General features: G+C 44.5%; 1 protein-coding gene and 1 long non-coding RNA gene across 3 annotated transcripts in view; one reads left to right on the top strand and one right to left on the bottom strand.

The window, feature by feature from the left end:
* The window catches only part of tyro3 (TYRO3 protein tyrosine kinase), a 41,284-nt gene that overhangs the window by 9,332 nt on the left and 15,210 nt on the right, over positions 1-16,742 (top strand). The window contains exons 3-11 of one of the 2 annotated variants that reach the window (XM_033641804.2): positions 7,619-7,719; positions 8,040-8,210; positions 12,908-12,994; positions 13,100-13,215; positions 13,323-13,503; positions 15,057-15,199; positions 15,591-15,729; positions 15,816-15,939; positions 16,102-16,196. In XM_033641804.2, coding sequence (XP_033497695.1) covers positions 7,619-7,719; positions 8,040-8,210; positions 12,908-12,994; positions 13,100-13,215; positions 13,323-13,503; positions 15,057-15,199; positions 15,591-15,729; positions 15,816-15,939; positions 16,102-16,196 — 1,157 coding nt within the window. Of the gene's footprint in view, positions 1-7,618; positions 7,720-8,039; positions 8,211-12,907; positions 12,995-13,099; positions 13,216-13,322; positions 13,504-15,056; positions 15,215-15,590; positions 15,730-15,815; positions 15,940-16,101; positions 16,197-16,742 lie in introns of both variants that reach the window. The other variant, XM_078175344.1, reaches the window with a different exon arrangement.
* On the bottom strand, positions 9,611-11,138 carry LOC144467043 (uncharacterized). Its single transcript, XR_013493417.1, has 2 exons — positions 11,051-11,138; positions 9,611-10,074 (listed from the first exon to the last, which is right to left on the bottom strand). It is a non-coding gene; the product is annotated as an uncharacterized LOC144467043 (long non-coding RNA).

The raw sequence follows: 16,742 nt of genomic DNA, 5'->3' as shown, positions 1-16,742 counted from the left end.
ATCTTGCTGTTTCACAGTAAAAGTCCTGCAGCTCCTTCAAAGTAGAAGTCCTGCAGCTGCTTCAAAGTAAACGTCCTGCAGTTGCTTCACAGTAAAAGTCCCGCAGCTGCTTTGAAGTAAAAGTCATCTTGCTGTTTCACAGTAAAAGTCCTGCAGCTCCTTCAAAGTAGAAGTCCTGCAGCTGCTTCAAAGTAGAAGTCCTGCAGCTGCTTCAAAGTAAAAGTCCTGCAGCTGCTTCAAAGTAAACGTCCTGCAGCTCCTTCAAAGTAGAAGTCCTGCAGCTGCTTCACAGTAAAAGTCCCGCAGCTGCTTTGAAGTAAAAGTCATCTTGCTGTTTCAAAGTAAAAGTCCTGCAGCTGCTTCACAGTAAAAGTCCTCCAGCTGCTTCAAAGTAAAAGTCCTGCAGCTGCTTCACAGTAAAAGTCCTGCAGCTGCTTCAAAGTAAAAGTCCTCCAGCTGCTTCACATCTGCTTCACAGTAAAAGTCCCACAGCTCCTTCAAAGTAAAAGTCCTGCAGTTGTTTCACAGTAAAAGTCCTGCAGCTGCTTCAAAGTAAACGTCCTGCAGTTGTTTCACAGTAAAAGTCCTGCAGCTGCTTCAAAGTAAACGTCCTGCAGTTGCTTCACAGTAAAAGTCCCGCAGCTGCTTTGAAGTAAAAGTCATCTTGCTGTTTCACAGTAAAAGTCCTGCAGCTCCTTCAAAGTAGAAGTCCTGCAGCTGCTTCAAAGTAAAAGTCCTGCAGCTCCTTCAAAGTAGAAGTCCTGCAGCTGCTTCACAGTAAAAGTCCTGCAGCTCCTTCAAAGTAGAAGTCCTGCAGCTGCTTCACAGTAAAAGTCCCGCAGCTGCTTTGAAGTAAAAGTCATCTTGCTGTTTCAAAGTAAAAGTCCTGCAGCTGCTTCACAGTAAAAGTCCTCCAGCTGCTTCAAAGTAAAAGTCCTGCAGCTGCTTCAAAGTAAAAGTCCTGCAGCTGCTTCACAGTAAAAGTCCTGCAGCTGCTTCAAAGTAAAAGTCCTGCAGCTGCTTCACAGTAAAAGTCCTGCAGCTGCTTCAAAGTAAAAGTCCTCCAGCTGCTTCACATCTGCTTCACAGTAAAAGTCCCACAGCTCATTCAAAGTAGAAGTCCTGCAGCTGCTTCAAAGTAAAAGTCCTGCAGCTCCTTCAAAGTAGAAGTCCTGCAGCTGCTTCAAAGTAAACGTCCTGCAGCTGCTTCAAAGTAAAAGTCCTGCAGCTGCTTCACAGTAAAAGTCCTGCAGCTGCTTCAAAGTAAAAGTCCTGCAGCTGCTTCATAATAAAAGTCTTACAGCTCTTTCATAACAAAAGTCCCACAGCTCCTTTAAAGTAAAAGTCCTGCAGCTGCTCGAAGTCTGATGTCAGTTTAATTTAAACAGCTGATAACAGATTTGTGTTTTAAGATACATTTTAAAAATAAATATAAAGTCTTTTTGGTTGTTGCAGCATCTAAACTTGAAGTTTGTACATTGAGGTGAAGTGAAGTTATATTTAAGTATTTGTTTTAGCTCACTTCAAAACATCCAACACGTGTGAATTTCCCTGTCTTGGGATTAATAAAGTCTGATCTTACATTCATGACACACTCTCTCTGTGTGTTCTGCAGCGACTTCTAACGATCTTAAATCAGCCAATAACATCATGAAGTCTGGTTGTAGTCAGAGTGCTGTCTGGTTGTCTAATAGCATCTGAGGCCCCTCAGTAAAGGCAGTGTGGAGGTGGAGGCAGTGAGTGTGTGTGTAGGTCAGTGTTGGTTTGTTGGTGTTTCTGCTCTGTTTGATGGTTAAACAGTTCATCGACAGTAAATACAGGCAGAGCTGCTGTTTGCTTTGAAGACTGACGCTCTCCTCCTCCTCTGTCTCTTCACTCCTTCTCCCAAGGACAGATTAGACCACATTTAAACTTTGCAAATGCATCAGCGTCATTTTAGCCAAACAAGAACTTTGTCTCAGTTAAATACAATAAATTAAACCATCAGAATATTTAATGTCTTTTCATACTGGATAGTTTCATTGTTTGAAGTCTGACACGCAGCTGAACTTCAGTTTTAAGTTACATAACCTGCATTTTTAAACTTAAAATGTCAAATCCTGAGTACACACACTGCAGATCTGTAAGTGTGGAGTAATCCTGAGCTGCTCGGTGCTGCAGGCGTCCACATGCAGACTTTATTATGAGTCATTACATTCATCAGAAACACGGTGACATAAACACTCAGACAAGTCAACTACGAGGAATTCAGCAGCTCCCAGGGTCCTCTGGGTAAAAATATATCAGCTTTGATGGCTGGTTTGGGATCAGGAGTCTTTGTTTAAACAGCCTGAATGTTGCCTGAGAAACTGAGCTCAGAGCTGTCGGGCTCGGGGAGCAGCGGCTGGTTAATCGGCTTTACTCTCAGATTCCTGGACAGAAAGAAAAAAACTCAGTGAAGGTCAGAGAAACCGAAAAATTATAACTGCACAGCTCATGGTTTATTACTGACCTGAGAGCTTCAGAGATCCTGAAGTTTCTGAGGTGAGACAAATATACCGTGGGAAGTGAAAGAGACAAGTGCAACAGGAAGCTAGTTTGGTGTAGTTTGTGAGCAGGTGAAGTTGCAGCAGAGACACACAGATCATGGAGGAGAATAAAATACTTTAAGGCTGCTGTCAGTCCTAGAGTCGTCTCCTTTGGTCTGAATCAGGGACTCATGTTGTCACAAAGTTGTATAATTGCCTAGAGTTGGTTCATGTTCTCACTGCAGCATTTACAAGAGGACCAGATCAAATGCCTTGTGTGAGAAAGCTGCTCTTGATTGGTCAGAATTTCCATGTGGGAAAAATCACATTTTCGCATTTTAACATTTGCCACAGTAGTGCGAGGAGAGTGTCAGAAAACATTAGCTTTTTAACATGAAACTGCTTTATTGCTTTATTCAGCCTTTTACCGGTTTAAATCACCTGTTTTGTTTCGAGGAAGAGACCTCTGTGGATAATTCGGCTCCAGGTAAAAACTTTCTAAATGTCTGGGACCACCTGCACACTCCTTAAGTGTGACACTTAAGGCTTAATTTCTCCTTAGCTAAGGGACTGTTGCAGAGAATCCCTTGAAAGGTTTCCTTAGTCAAAGAAAAACTCATTTACTGTGTTGAAAGAGATTTTACAGTGGTAAAACTTTCCATGGAGATTGTTTGTTTGTTTGGACTCAGGCTTGTGACGCCTGTTACCGTCTCACAAAGTTAGCTTATAGTAAGTTAGTGAAAAAATGTCAGAGGAGAAGAAGACACGAAAACCATATTGGTCAGAGGAGGAAAAGATTAAACTTCTGGAGGAACAAATACCAAACACCAGAAAACGACTGAAGGAAGAGGCAACAAAAATGAATTCGGTCAGATCTAAAGTGTAAAAACAGAAGTGTATCCACTGGGTTCTCATGGTCGCTGAACACTCTTCTCAGGGTGTGTTAGTTTTTTCATTTATCACCATAAACTCAGTCATGTTGCAGTTAAGACAGAGTCAGAGGGACCTTAAGTTTTTTTTTTTTATCTTGCTTTGGTTACTATAGACTCACAAGTCAGTCTTTAGACGCTTTGCTTAACTAAAGACTGATGACTTTCTCCCTGATTTTGTGTTTAGATGGGCGGAACCAGTAGTAAATCTGCAGAGCGGTCCTTCGGTGGCTTGCTGAACTCTTGTGCTTGTAAACAGAGTCCCACTAGAAACACGTATAGCGGTACAAAATGGCTCAGACGCGCTCGCAGAAAATGCCGTCAAAGTTAGTGGATGTTTGTCGCGTTTGCGGCGACACATTCTCGCCAACTAAAAGAAACAAACATTATCTTTTACAAGGCCATGACTCATCCGTCTGGCCGGACTATAGAGGGAATCGCCTTGTTGTTTACAAATAGCCTATTTCCAGGTAGAAAACCAGCAGAGCTTTTAGCTATATATATACAGTACAGGCCAAAAGTTTGGACACACCTTCTCATTCAATGCGTTTTCTTTATTTTCATGACTATTTACATTGTAGATTCTCACTGAAGGCATCAAAACTATGAATGAACACATGTGGAGTTATGTACTTAACAAAAAAAGGTGAAATAACTGAAAACATGTTTTATATTCTAGTTTCTTCAAAATAGCCACCTTTGCTCTGATTACTGCTTTGCACACTCTTGGCATTCTCTCCATGAGCTTCAAGAGGTAGTCACCTGAAATGGTTTTCCAACAGTCTTGAAGGAGTTCCCAGAGGTGTTTAGCACTTGTTGGCCCCTTTGCCTTCACTCTGCGGTCCAGCTCACCCCAAACCATCTGGATTGGGTTCAGGTCCGGTGACTGTGGAGGCCAGGTCATCTGCCGCAGCACTCCATCACTCTCCTTCTTGGTCAAATAGCCCTTACACAGCCTGGAGGTGTGTTTGGGGTCATTGTCCTGTTGAAAAATAAATGATCGTCCAACTAAACGCAAACCGGATGGGATGGCATGTCGCTGCAGGATGCTGTGGTAGCCATGCTGGTTCAGTGTGCCTTCAATTTTGAATAAATCCCCAACAGTGTCACCAGCAAAACACCCCCACACCATCACACCTCCTCCTCCATGCTTCACAGTGGGAACCAGGCATGTGGAATCCATCCGTTCACCTTTTCTGCGTCTCACAAAGACACGGCGGTTGGAACCAAAGATCTCAAATTTGGACTCATCAGACCAAAGCACAGATTTCCACTGGTCTAATGTCCATTCCTTGTGTTTCTTGGCCCAAACAAATCTCTTCTGCTTGTTGCCTCTCCTTAGCAGTGGTTTCCTAGCAGCTATTTGACCATGAAGGCCTGATTGGCGCAGTCTCCTCTTAACAGTTGTTCTAGAGATGGGTCTGCTGCTAGAACTCTGTGTGGCATTCATCTGGTCTCTGATCTGAGCTGCTGTTAACTTGCGATTTCTGAGGCTGGTGACTCGGATGAACTTATCCTCATAAGCAGAGGTGACTCTTGGTCTTCCTTTCCTGGGTCGGTCCTCATGTGTGCCAGTTTCGTTGTAGCGCTTGATGGTTTTTGCGACTCCACTTGGGGACACATTTAAAGTTTTTGCAATTTTCCGGACTGACTGACCTTCATTTCTTAAAGTAATGATGGCCACTGGTTTTTCTTTAGTTAGCTGATTGGTTCTTGCCATAATATGAATTTTAACAGTTGTCCAATAGGGCTGTCGGCTGTGTATTAACCTGACTTCTGCACAACACAACTGATGGTCCCAACCCCATTGATAAAGCAAGAAATTCCACTAATTAACCCTGATAAGGCACACCTGTGAAGTGGAAACCATTTCAGGTGACTACCTCTTGAAGCTCATGGAGAGAATGCCAAGAGTGTGCAAAGCAGTAATCAGAGCAAAGGGTGGCTATTTTGAAGAAACTAGAATATAAAACATGTTTTCAGTTATTTCACCTTTTTTTGTTAAGTACATAACTCCACATGTGTTCATTCATAGTTTTGATGCCTTCAGTGAGAATCTACAATGTAAATAGTCATGAAAATAAAGAAAACGCATTGAATGAGAAGGTGTGTCCAAACTTTTGGCCTGTACTGTATATCACATTTTTTGTTTGTAAAGTCTATAAACACAATGATTGAACAAACATTACTATTTCTGTGTGCATGTTTAGCTGGGCTAACCGTTAGCTGTTAGCCCTGTTAGCCCTGTTAGCCGTTAGCGGTGTCTGTAATAGGTAATAACTCACTAAATGGTCCGTGAAAAAAATATTTTTTCCAGCGGATATCTTAGTTACAACATGATTGAGCTAGCAAAGCAGTTTTGTGTTGCTATGTGTGGTATTTATTCAGTTTTGGGAAGTCACAATGTCTAGAAAGCATCAGTGGCTGCAGCTGACAGGGACAGCTAACACTAGCAGCAAAGCTAACATCAGGACGTCATCTGTTAAAAGCCTCCCGTTGTCGGATACGACATGAAACTACTCCAGTTAGCTCAATCATGTTGTAACTAAGACATCCGCTGGAAAAATATTTTCTTCACGGATGAGCACACGTTTGATAAAACGGAGTTAAATCTCTCGGCATCCATTTTCAAGCTCTCTGTGTGTTTGTTTCCTTGCGGACGAGAAAAGGAGGAGCGCACATTTCCGAGAAGGCGTATCCTTTTCAAAAATGCAAGAGGCATTGCTTTGTTGTTAAACACACTTTAGAAAGGAGTGTCCCCAGACTATCAGAAGGCGGAGATCTCTGATTGTCTGGTGGCGAGACTATGGTTACTAAGGTCTTTTGTGCAACAGTCCGGGGACTCATTAAGTGTAAGACCAAGACAAGGAGAAAACCATGAATACTTATGTGAAGGAAACCTTAAGGAGAAGACTTAAGGGTGTTTTGTGCAACCGATTTTATTTTGAGGAAACTTTAAGGAAAATCTTAACTTGAAGTGTTCTGTGCAACCGGCACCTGATTCTTAGCAGAAACTTTAACTCATCAGAGAAAAAAGCTGAGCACAGATGAGCAGGTGGTGGGATAGCACCTCGTCTCTTCAACAACCAGCGTCAGAGAAACACTGATTTGAAACATGAAACTGTTTTATTAAGTGTTTTTACTGGTTTAAATCACCTGGTCCATTTAGTTTGGAGAGGAAGAGAGCTCTGTGGATAGTTGGGCTACCGATAAAAACCTCCTGAATAATGAACACAAAGAATTTTAACCAGGAGACATTTCATCTGGTTGTAATCTGCAGACCTGACTGTTATTTCACACACTGGAACTTTGACACATCTTTGACGCTCCTCCTCTTCTTCATCCTTCAGTAAAATGAAACACACAGACATGAAACACATGTTGACCTCATTCAGTGTGACGTCTCATTATCTCTGATGTTCATCACAGAAAGAAAGAGGCTGCAGAACTTGCCTGAGAAACATCATCTCATTTTTAAAGCTTTGAGTGAGGTGTTTGAAACCCACTCACTTGGTTTAACTTTGAAGGAATCCTGTGCTATCTTATCAGATAAAGCCTACGGCCATGGGCAAGGCAGCTTTATTTGTACAGCACATTTTATACACAAGGGCAACTCAAAGTGCTTTACACAGCAATGAAATGCAACATTATGAAGGATACAGAAGTAGGCAGTGTAAAGAGGAAAGTTTGTAGCTTTGACTTAGAAGTGTTCAGAGTCGGGGCTGTCTAACATCTGGGAGGTTATTCCAGGTTTGTGCTGCGTGATAACAAAACGCTGCATCACCGTGTTTTGCTGTGACTCTCAGGATGATCAGTGGGCGGCCCCAGATGTCCTCAGGGTCCTAGAAGGTTCATATGTCTCAAGCATGTCAGAGATATATCTAGGGGCTGAGTTTAATATATTCAGCGTCATGCTTGCGTTCGGCCATGTCGTCGAGCCAGTTTGCACGGCACTTCAAAATAAAAGTTCTGCGCAGGAAATTTTTTAAAAATGAAATGCGTTTTTTTACAAACATGACACGTTCGTGAGTCACTTGCCATCCATTCAGATTGGGTCCACTACCCACTTTTGGACCGTGACCCACCAGTTGGGAACCACTGCTTTAGCACACTGTGAACACTCTGACTAAGTGTGTCTGGTTCCTGTTGAGGTTCTGATGTTCTGTGTGTTTGTGTCTCCAGTGTGAAGTCGGTCCAGCAGCAGGACGCGGGTCAGTACTGGTGTGAGGTTGAGTTCCACGACCTGACGTTCTCCTCTGAACGAGCCTGGATCACAGTGGAAGGTGAGGACCCTGAACGCACCACCTGTTTATCTGTTTACATTTGAAGTCAGTGAACGCCTCTAATACAGCTTTTCAACCGATATAGAATAAGTTCTGTTCTGGTTCCCGCTCCTAAATTTTGTTTTGTCCTAATTTTCATCCAAATGTAAATTGATTTGGAAGTGCGAACCTTGACAACCAGTCCTCCTGTGTGACCCTGAATGCACCTCCATCACTGCTGCGTCTTATCTGCATCGATTTTTTTCTTCTTCTTGTCTCAGAGTTGTTTCCTCCTCACAGCAGATTTCCCATCATGCACTCCTGCTTTCTGTCTCCTGCAGGTGTCCCTCACTTCATCCAGGAGCCGCAGGACGTGGCCACGTTCCCAAACGTCCCCTTCAACCTCACCTGTGCTGCCGTCGGCCCCCCCGAGCCTGTGGAGGTGCTGTGGTGGCTGGGTGGAGTCCAGGAGGGAGAGCCCAGACCGTCCCCCTCCGTCCTCCACGTCCAAGGTCAGAACATCTCCTGCTCTCAGTGTGCGATGAAGACGAGGCTGTTTACAAGGCAGAGATGCACAAATAGGTGCATTATGGGAAACGTAGGATCCAGTGTTTCTCCACCTGCTGTTCAGATTTGGACCGTTCTGGTTTTAATCTGTCTGATTTAAGAACACTTCACTTCTCTCTGTATGAACAACTTTACAGTAACGTAATAATCATTGTCCTGATGTGAACGTCAGATGACTTGACTTCCTGTTATATGAATGATCTCAGGTGATCAGCAGCAGAATCTCTCTGAGTCAGTACAAAGTTTGTAGACGTTGATTTTCTGCCACGGAGTCAGTTTGAACTTGATCTGGTGTTTCTGACTTTTAAGCTCACAAACATAATTACAGCAGTTTGTAATAACAGTGCTCTCTGACTGTGCCCTCTGGAAACATATAATTCACAGATGGTCTTTGTGATGGTTGTTTGTAAGTCTGTTGTGGATGACGTCAAGATAAGCTGCAGTCTGCCTCTTCGCTGTGCTGCACCCTCTGGTTATTTGGTTTATAGAGCCTCAGAATGAGACATCTTCCCTCCCTGATGGGGCTGCTGCATTCTGTATCGTCTGAATTTGGAGGTTTGTCGAGTAAAAAGTGGCAAGAGTGGCAACAAAAGTGGCACCACGGCAGTGCTTTTCTATTTCACAAGATATCTTATAACAGTGAAAACACAGACCGCCAAAATACCTTGTCAATGGTGGAGAAGCGTTGTGTCATAAATGATGGAAAATCTCAACAGTGGTGTGGATAGTGTCAACCTGATACTTCATAGTAAGCTAAACGCTAACTTAGCATCTTCTTCATAGCTTCCCCTTCCGGGACATGGAGCGAGGGGGACTGTTGTGGATTAACGTGTAGGTTATGGTGGGCAGGTCACTCGGAAAAATGAAGCCAACGTGAAGTACCAAAAACTGCAGTTCCTCTAATGTCCACTTGGCCAGGATGCAGCAACAGTGTTTTTGCAAAATAGCGTCGCTTGTTTTGGTGAAACATTTGCAGTTTAGGAGGCGAGCGAGCGCTGTCATTAAAATGGCCCCACAAAACAAAACAGACATTCAATTCTGATTGATAAAAAACAGGCTAACATGATCTGAGAATCGGAGCCCTGGAGGTGAAGCCTGACTGTTCTTAAGCTCTGGAGATGCTCAGTGGACCTGTTATAACCACAGATGATTTGCTGTCTGTCTGTGGCTATAACAGATCAATATTATGACGATATCACAGAAGCTTGTGTGACATGGATCAGTACACTGGCGTCATGGTCAGTGTCACCGGTGCATGAAGCTGCCACGTTAAAAAGACGTGACTAATCAACTCCGACTGGCCGTGTCAGATCAACATCACGACAGAGTCTGGTCTCTCCTGAGGTGCGTTCACAAGTTGTTTTATTCGTTGTAGATCTTAACAACATTTTACTGAAACAACAAAGCAGCCATGCCTCACTGCACGATTCAAGTCTTCATCAAAACGTGACATTTTCAGCCTGTGGGTCGTTAACTCAGAGGTTGTTGTTTTCTGTAGTGAAGGGGATCTGGAAACGGTAACACACAGATAGCAGAAGGAAGAGAGAACACTGGTGTAAATCAGCGCCCAATGGTGGGCTCACAGTTGAACTCGGGGTGAGGGAGCCCTTCTGTGTGGAGTTTGCAGCTTCCTCCCGCAGTCCAAAGACATGCAGGTCAATTGGTGACTCTTGTCCGTAGGTGTGAATGTGAGTGTTGATTGAGGGATTAGAGGAGCAGCTGCTGCAGAGGCGAGTGACAGCAAACTTTCATACCCAGCGCTGCAGGGTGTGGGGTGCATGGTTTCCACGGGAACGCAGCTGGTTTCACCTTAAGTAAAGAGGGAAAACACCAAAGTGGGAGCACTGTCATCTAATAGAGAGTTCTATTAAGGTATGAATTAATAAACAGTTAAGTTTCACATTCTGCTGCTGCGTCTGTGCCCAGAGTCGATCTGCGCTCTGAGAGTGTGGGCTCTGAATAACTAAATACATGTACATATGCATATATATATATGTATATATATGTACACACTTCCAGCAGCACTCTGGGTGAACAGTGGAGCTCCAGCAGTAGAAAATCAATATGTGGTTCAGATGCTGATGTAAATGAATGTGTTGGGAACCCTGAGGAAGTGAAACCTGTGATCAGAATAGTCTCTCTCATGACTCTCACACTGGTCTCACTGCTATGGTGAAGTAAACAGTGAATATAAACTATAACACATCGTTCACTCCCTCAGTGACCCCCGAGGGTCCCCAGACCTCTGGCTGAGAACCACTGGTACAGGTGATTGTCTCTCTTCCTGTTTCTGTCTTTGCTTCTGATCAATTACTGAGTCACTGTGTGTATGTGGGTGTGTGTGTGCTGTCAGTGAAAGGGATATTGCCTCACTGTAATGTATTTATGTTCACACACACACACACACACACAGAGCATGCTGAGCTGTGTGAGTCAGACGCATGTGAGCGTTTGAATTAAGCCAAAGGTCACTCCTGACGGGTGGAGCTGGTTCAGTCTGACACTGTTAGACCGTTAAGGTTTGAGTTTATGTTTTTATGAAAGCTGATGAATGACATCGTCTTTATGACATCATAGTGTCGCTAGTGTCCACAACCTTCATGACGAACAGCAACCAAGATGTTCTGTAACGTCAATTATGCATTGGTTTAAGTGTAAGATTTGTACTGCTGAACTGATGTTTGGACAAGCTGCCTCCAGGATAACTGATTTTACTTACGAATTATTCTTAAGCTACCATTAGAGCTAAGGTTGGCACGGGTTGCCATGGTTACGCATCTCTTACCTGTAAAGATTCCCTCAGGATGACACTACTGTTCATTCACACCGAAGTATGTTCCAGTGCACATGCTGGGTATGTGGAGCACAGTGTGTGAGTTTGGATGCAGCTTATGTGAGTGACATCATCTGACAGGAAGTACATATGCATTCCAGCTGTTGCCTAGCGATGACATTCCAGCGGAGCAGACTATACGTTGAATTCAGCTACACACACACGCACACTCAGCAATATTGATTGCCTATATGCAGGATGACATCATCTGAGCTGCTGCTGCTGATTGGAGGATCCTGTTCCACATCAGTCTGTTCCTGGAAACACACACACACACACACACCGGCAGTGTTTCCTGTCAGTGAGATGTGTCTTTTTACAGGAAGTTGTATCTTAGATATACATCAGAGTTAAACTGATCTCGGTTATTAATCATCATGGTGACATCACAGCTGTGATCAGGATGTCGTGGAGCAGCTGCAGCACGGCTCCGACTGAGCTGAGTTATGATAAAGATTCATTCACGTGAAGAACGAGTTTATGACTGTGACAGATTTTAGAGATGTGCTGTGACTGTCAGAACATCAAAGACGTGAAGAGAACACTAATGCCACAATCTGCAGATTCAGATTCAGACTATAAATCCCACCAGGGGCGATTTGTATGAACAGTTTGACCTTCACACACGCACTGTAACACACAGTCATCATCATCCACAGTCACTCCAGACAAGTATGACTGTCCTCCATGATGGCTTGTCTAATTGTGGGTCTACAGATGGCTGCAGAGGCAGCAATCCACATATGTTGGTGCAGCAGGAGCAGGATAACGTCATGGTGGTTGAGCCTGTTCTTGCAGTGTTGTCGCTTTGTCTCTGCGGCGCATTTGAGTTCTGTTTCATGTGCAGCACCTTCCTGTATAGATGTCTTCATGCAGTGCCCATCAAGTGAAGTGTGCTCTCAGTTGCTCAGAGTGATGTGGAATATTTTTTAGATTAGTTTTGATTATTTTGGGCAGCACGTCCCACTGGTAGGAGGCCCCAGGGCAGACCCAGAACACACTGGAGGGATTATATATCTCATCTGGCCTGGGAACACCTTGGGGTCCCCCAGGAGGAGCTGGAAAGTGTTGCTGGAGAGAGGGACGTCTGGAGTGCTTTGCTCAGCCTGCTGCCCCCATGACTAGGCCCCGGATGAGTGCATGAAAATGGTTGGATGGATGGATTTTTGATAATGTCCTTGAAGCAGTTTTTTGCCCACCAGGGGCTCGCTGACATTGCCTCAGCTGGGAGTACAGGGTCTGTTTGGGCAGTCATGTGTCAGATGTGCAGATGACATGGCCTGTACATGGAAGTTGGTGCGGTGTTATCATGGTGGTGATGCTGGTCATGTTTGCTTCCTCCTGAACGCTGATGTTGGTGCATCTCTGATGGTATTGTTGCAGGGCTCTCAGGTGCCTGCCACAGGTGGTCCAAGTCTCAGCTCCATACAGTAGGTAGGACAGGTAGGGAGGACAACAGCCCTGTAGACCAGGAGTTTTACGTGGACCCCCATATCTCTGTCCTCAAACACACTTTTTTTTAAACACACATTAAACATGGCTTAATAGAGACAGTTTCAAACACAAATCAGCTTCACTATAACTCACAGCATTCACAGACAAACACTTGTCTTTATCTGGACACATTTTCCCCACAAATACAACATGCTAACGTTATTAGCACAAGCCTATGGTATTTTACATTGTATAAATTAGCCTAGCGTCTAGCGGTCTTTCGTTCTCATTGTGCAGAAAAATATCTAATACACAAAGTATTGAAGATTTAATGTCTCTGTCTGTCTGTCTGTCTGTCTGTCTGTCTGTCTGTAGGAGTGAACAGCAGTGTGAAGTTTTACTGTGAAGCGAAGAACACCAGAGGGATCTCCGTCTCCAGAACAGGAACTGTCCACATTAAAGGTCAGTTTGTCTTTTACTGCTGACGTCATGTGACCGGTCACTGTGGTTATTGCTGAGCTGTGATTGGATGATGACTCTCTGAGGGGGGCGGGGTCTCTGTCTCAGTGTTGCCGGCAGCACCGGTCGGGCTGCAGGTCCTGAGGATGGTGGACAACAACGTCACATTGTCATGGAAACCAGGATTCACAGGACACTCTGAGCTGTCCACCTGCGTCCTCCAGGTAACACACACACACACACACACACACACACAATGGACTGATCGTAAATCAATCAATCACAAAATGATATCAATCAGCAGCTGTTTAAATCTCCTTCTCCTCCTCAGCTGTCGAGGCGTTCAGTGCGGAGGTCGGACCTCCCTCAGCAGGAGTTTCAGGTTCCTCCTCACCTCCAGGTCCTGTCTGGTTTGAGGAGTCACTCCAACTACAGCGTCAGAGTGTCCTGTGTGAACGAGGTGGGGGCGTCGCCCTTCAGCCCCTGGCTTCACTTCCTGACGCCTGAGTCAGGTGAGAGACGACATCACACAACATACTGACCATTCAACATGAAAAAAACCTTCATATGCATGTTTTCAATCTTAGGTTTGGCCAAGTTCAGGGTATAATCGTGCTCTAAGGTTTGGATCATTCAATACTAAAAAAACGTTCTTTTAAATGTGTGTGTCCCTTTGTATCATTCTATGTCCCATCTTTTAATACAAACGTTTTTGTGGGTCCATGAACGCAGCGCAGGCAAAGCTCTTCATGAGTTCTTTTTTCTTGTTTCCTCTGCAGCACTTTATGATATTTGATCTGTCGGTCTGTTCAGAGCTGATTGGTCAGATTAATAGATGTGAGAGGCAGCTGCTGCAGAGGCAAGTTTAGATCAATTCAGGAGAGTGAACTTTTAAGTTTCACTTTCAACGCTCCTGACGTTCTGCTGCTCCGTCTGTGCCAAGAGACGCTCTGTGCTCCAACAGTGTGGTGCTATAAATATGGAATGGTATATATATTTAAACAACCCCCCGAAAGATCGGTCCAGCTCCAAAAATAGAAAATCTATTTGTGACGGCAGATGTTTTGATTGTGGCGGGCGCCACAGATAAATGAATGTGTGGGAAACCCTATGATGTGTTTGTGGACCGTCGTAAATTTGAAAATCCAACAATAATTTCTGTTATTAGAGTTTCTGACTGTGATAAATGATGTAATTTTGGGGGTTCTGCGTGGAGCCAATGGTCCAAATGAAATATAGGAACATTACAAAAAAATAACATTATTATAAATATGATTGTAATTAATTTTACAGCATTTTATCAACATAATGACAGTCGATCACTGTCTCATGTTTGTCACTGATTTAATTGATGCCCAGGTGCTCGTTCACAGCAGAGAGAGGGGTCCCTAATAAAAAGGATTTTCTGAAAGTTACTCACAGAACATTTAAGGCACATATTTATGAATACACACACACAAGGAGTGAACACACCAGTGGAGAAACGGCATCAAACTGGGAACCAGTTTAAACAGTTTGAATAAATATTTTATTTCCACAGAAAGCATGAAAAGTTTCAATGAGAGTGAACCACAGAGATCCTGCTGTCTGTTGGTTTCCTGTTTTCTCTGAGCTGAGAGCTGGTTTGTTGTTGGTGTTGTGTATTTGTGTGTTTGTTGTGTGTTGGGTCCAGCTGGATGGGCTCCAGTAAATTCCAGTCCTCTCCGTACAATCAGCTTTTGTCTGTGGCCTCGATCCATATGAAAGGACTGTGCTGCAGCCTGCGGGCTCTCTGTGCAGCGCCCCCTGCAGGCTGACTGGACACTGACCTCAGACCAGCCGCAGTCTGTCCGACACATTCAGGCCACATGAGACGGATCTGATGCTTCAGGAGGTTCATTGAGTCCGAAGGAAGAAGCTGAAGATGATCAGAGACAGAGAGCTGCATGTTAAACAGTTTCTCTTTAACACTATGATGTAAAATAAACTGTTGATCATCAGTGAACACTCGAGTGTCACTACATCATCATCATCATCATCATCACTGCTGTATAATAACGTCAATATTTAACCCTGTGGTCCTCAGTGCCGTCGGCGGCCCCCAGGAACCTGACGTTTGAGCTGTCGGAGCAGCAGCTGGCTCTGAAGTGGGCTCCGCTGCAGGAGGAGGAGCTGCAGGGGAAACTGTTGGCCTACAAGGTGCAGTGGACTCTGGGAGGAGAGCCACAGGTGAGAGGTCAAAGGGTGAGTTGTCAGATCAGATGTGGGTCAGGTGGAGACTGTAGCCCTTTTCACACAGATCACATAATAAAGCCGCTACGAAGTCCGTTCTTCATCTCACCTTTGGATTTTTACACAGCACCAAAGGATGGCGGCATCATGGCGCTCCAGTGTGTGATTTTAAGGCAGACATATGAATCGTGCATAAAAGCCTCCCACAGACTGTGAGATTTTATAAATCTTTTAAGTTTAGTGCATCCCAGGCTGTCTTTCATCGCAAGATCGTGATGACAGCCTTACACAGAACGGCAAGGCAGAATAAAGGAGTGATTTTTACACCTTGTTGAGAAAGTGTAAAAGGGATTTTTGACTCCTCTACATGATCATGTTCTGTGCACAGGAGCCGCTGCTGTTCAAGGAGAACTGGGCTCAGCTGTCAGGAGGAGGACGCTTCTTCAACGCCTCCTTCCAGGTGTCGGCGTGCACCTCCGTGGGCTGTGGACCCTGGAGCCCCCCGGTGCTGGTGCTGCCCGCCTCAGGTAAACAAACACACCTGAGAGACGTGATGTTGCTTTGATCTGTGTTCAGTTTATCGACTGACTCTGTGATGTGGTCGACCCCTCAGTGCAGGTCCAGGCGCAGCGGAGCCACATGTGGGTCGGCCTGCTGCTCGGCCTGCTGGTGGCCACCATCGTGGGACTGCTGCTCACCATCATCACTCACCGCCGCGGCAAAGAGACGCAGTTTGGGTACAAAAAATTTAACACACATTTACCAACTGACCTCATGTTCATTTGTTGGTTTGAGTCTGAATACGAGGTTTGATAATAAACATGTAGAAAAACACCAGACTGATACTGAGAAGTTTAAAGAGGCTGTAACTCTGTATCTGTCTGTCTGTCTGTGTTCAGTTCGGCCTTCAAGCCTCCAGGTCCTGAGAGCTCCGTCTCGTTCACGGCAGCTCGATCCTTCAACAGAAACTGTGTTGAGCTGCAGGAGTCCACATGTGAGTCTGACGATTATATTGATTTACAAACTGTCATTTTTATGCCTCTGCGCTGGCGACAGCTGTGGACGAAGGCATTATGATTTTGAGTTGTCCGTCCGTCCTTGTGAACACGATACCTCAAGAATGCCTCAAAGGAATTTTGGTTATATTCGACACAAATGTTCACCTGGACTCAACGATGAACTGATTAGTTTTTGGTGGTATTTGGTTAGACATTGAGTTGGTGACTTTAATTTTGAAACTGTGCTGATTGTATAGATCTTCTGTGTGTGAAGTATCCATGTTTTCGCATGGTTGTAAACTGTGAGAGAAACTTGACTGGTGTGCGGAGGAAAACTTAGAAACATGATGGTCCTCAGGGAGGTTCTGCAGCGACTCTGACGTGTTGATGTGCCGCCAAAAAATAAACATTAAAAACTAGAATTTATTCAGTAAAGTTTGAGTCAGAGTCAGAATGTCCTTCAGCGTTCTGTTTACAGGAAACACTGCTGCCTGTATTGGAGGACTTCACCTGTATTTACCTGCTGCCTCTCAGCCAATCGG

The sequence above is a fragment of the Epinephelus lanceolatus genome, chromosome 15 (assembly GCF_041903045.1).
Source record: "Epinephelus lanceolatus isolate andai-2023 chromosome 15, ASM4190304v1, whole genome shotgun sequence".
Lineage (NCBI taxonomy): Eukaryota > Metazoa > Chordata > Actinopteri > Perciformes > Serranidae > Epinephelus > Epinephelus lanceolatus.
This window is presented reverse-complemented; position numbering and strand designations above follow the sequence as displayed.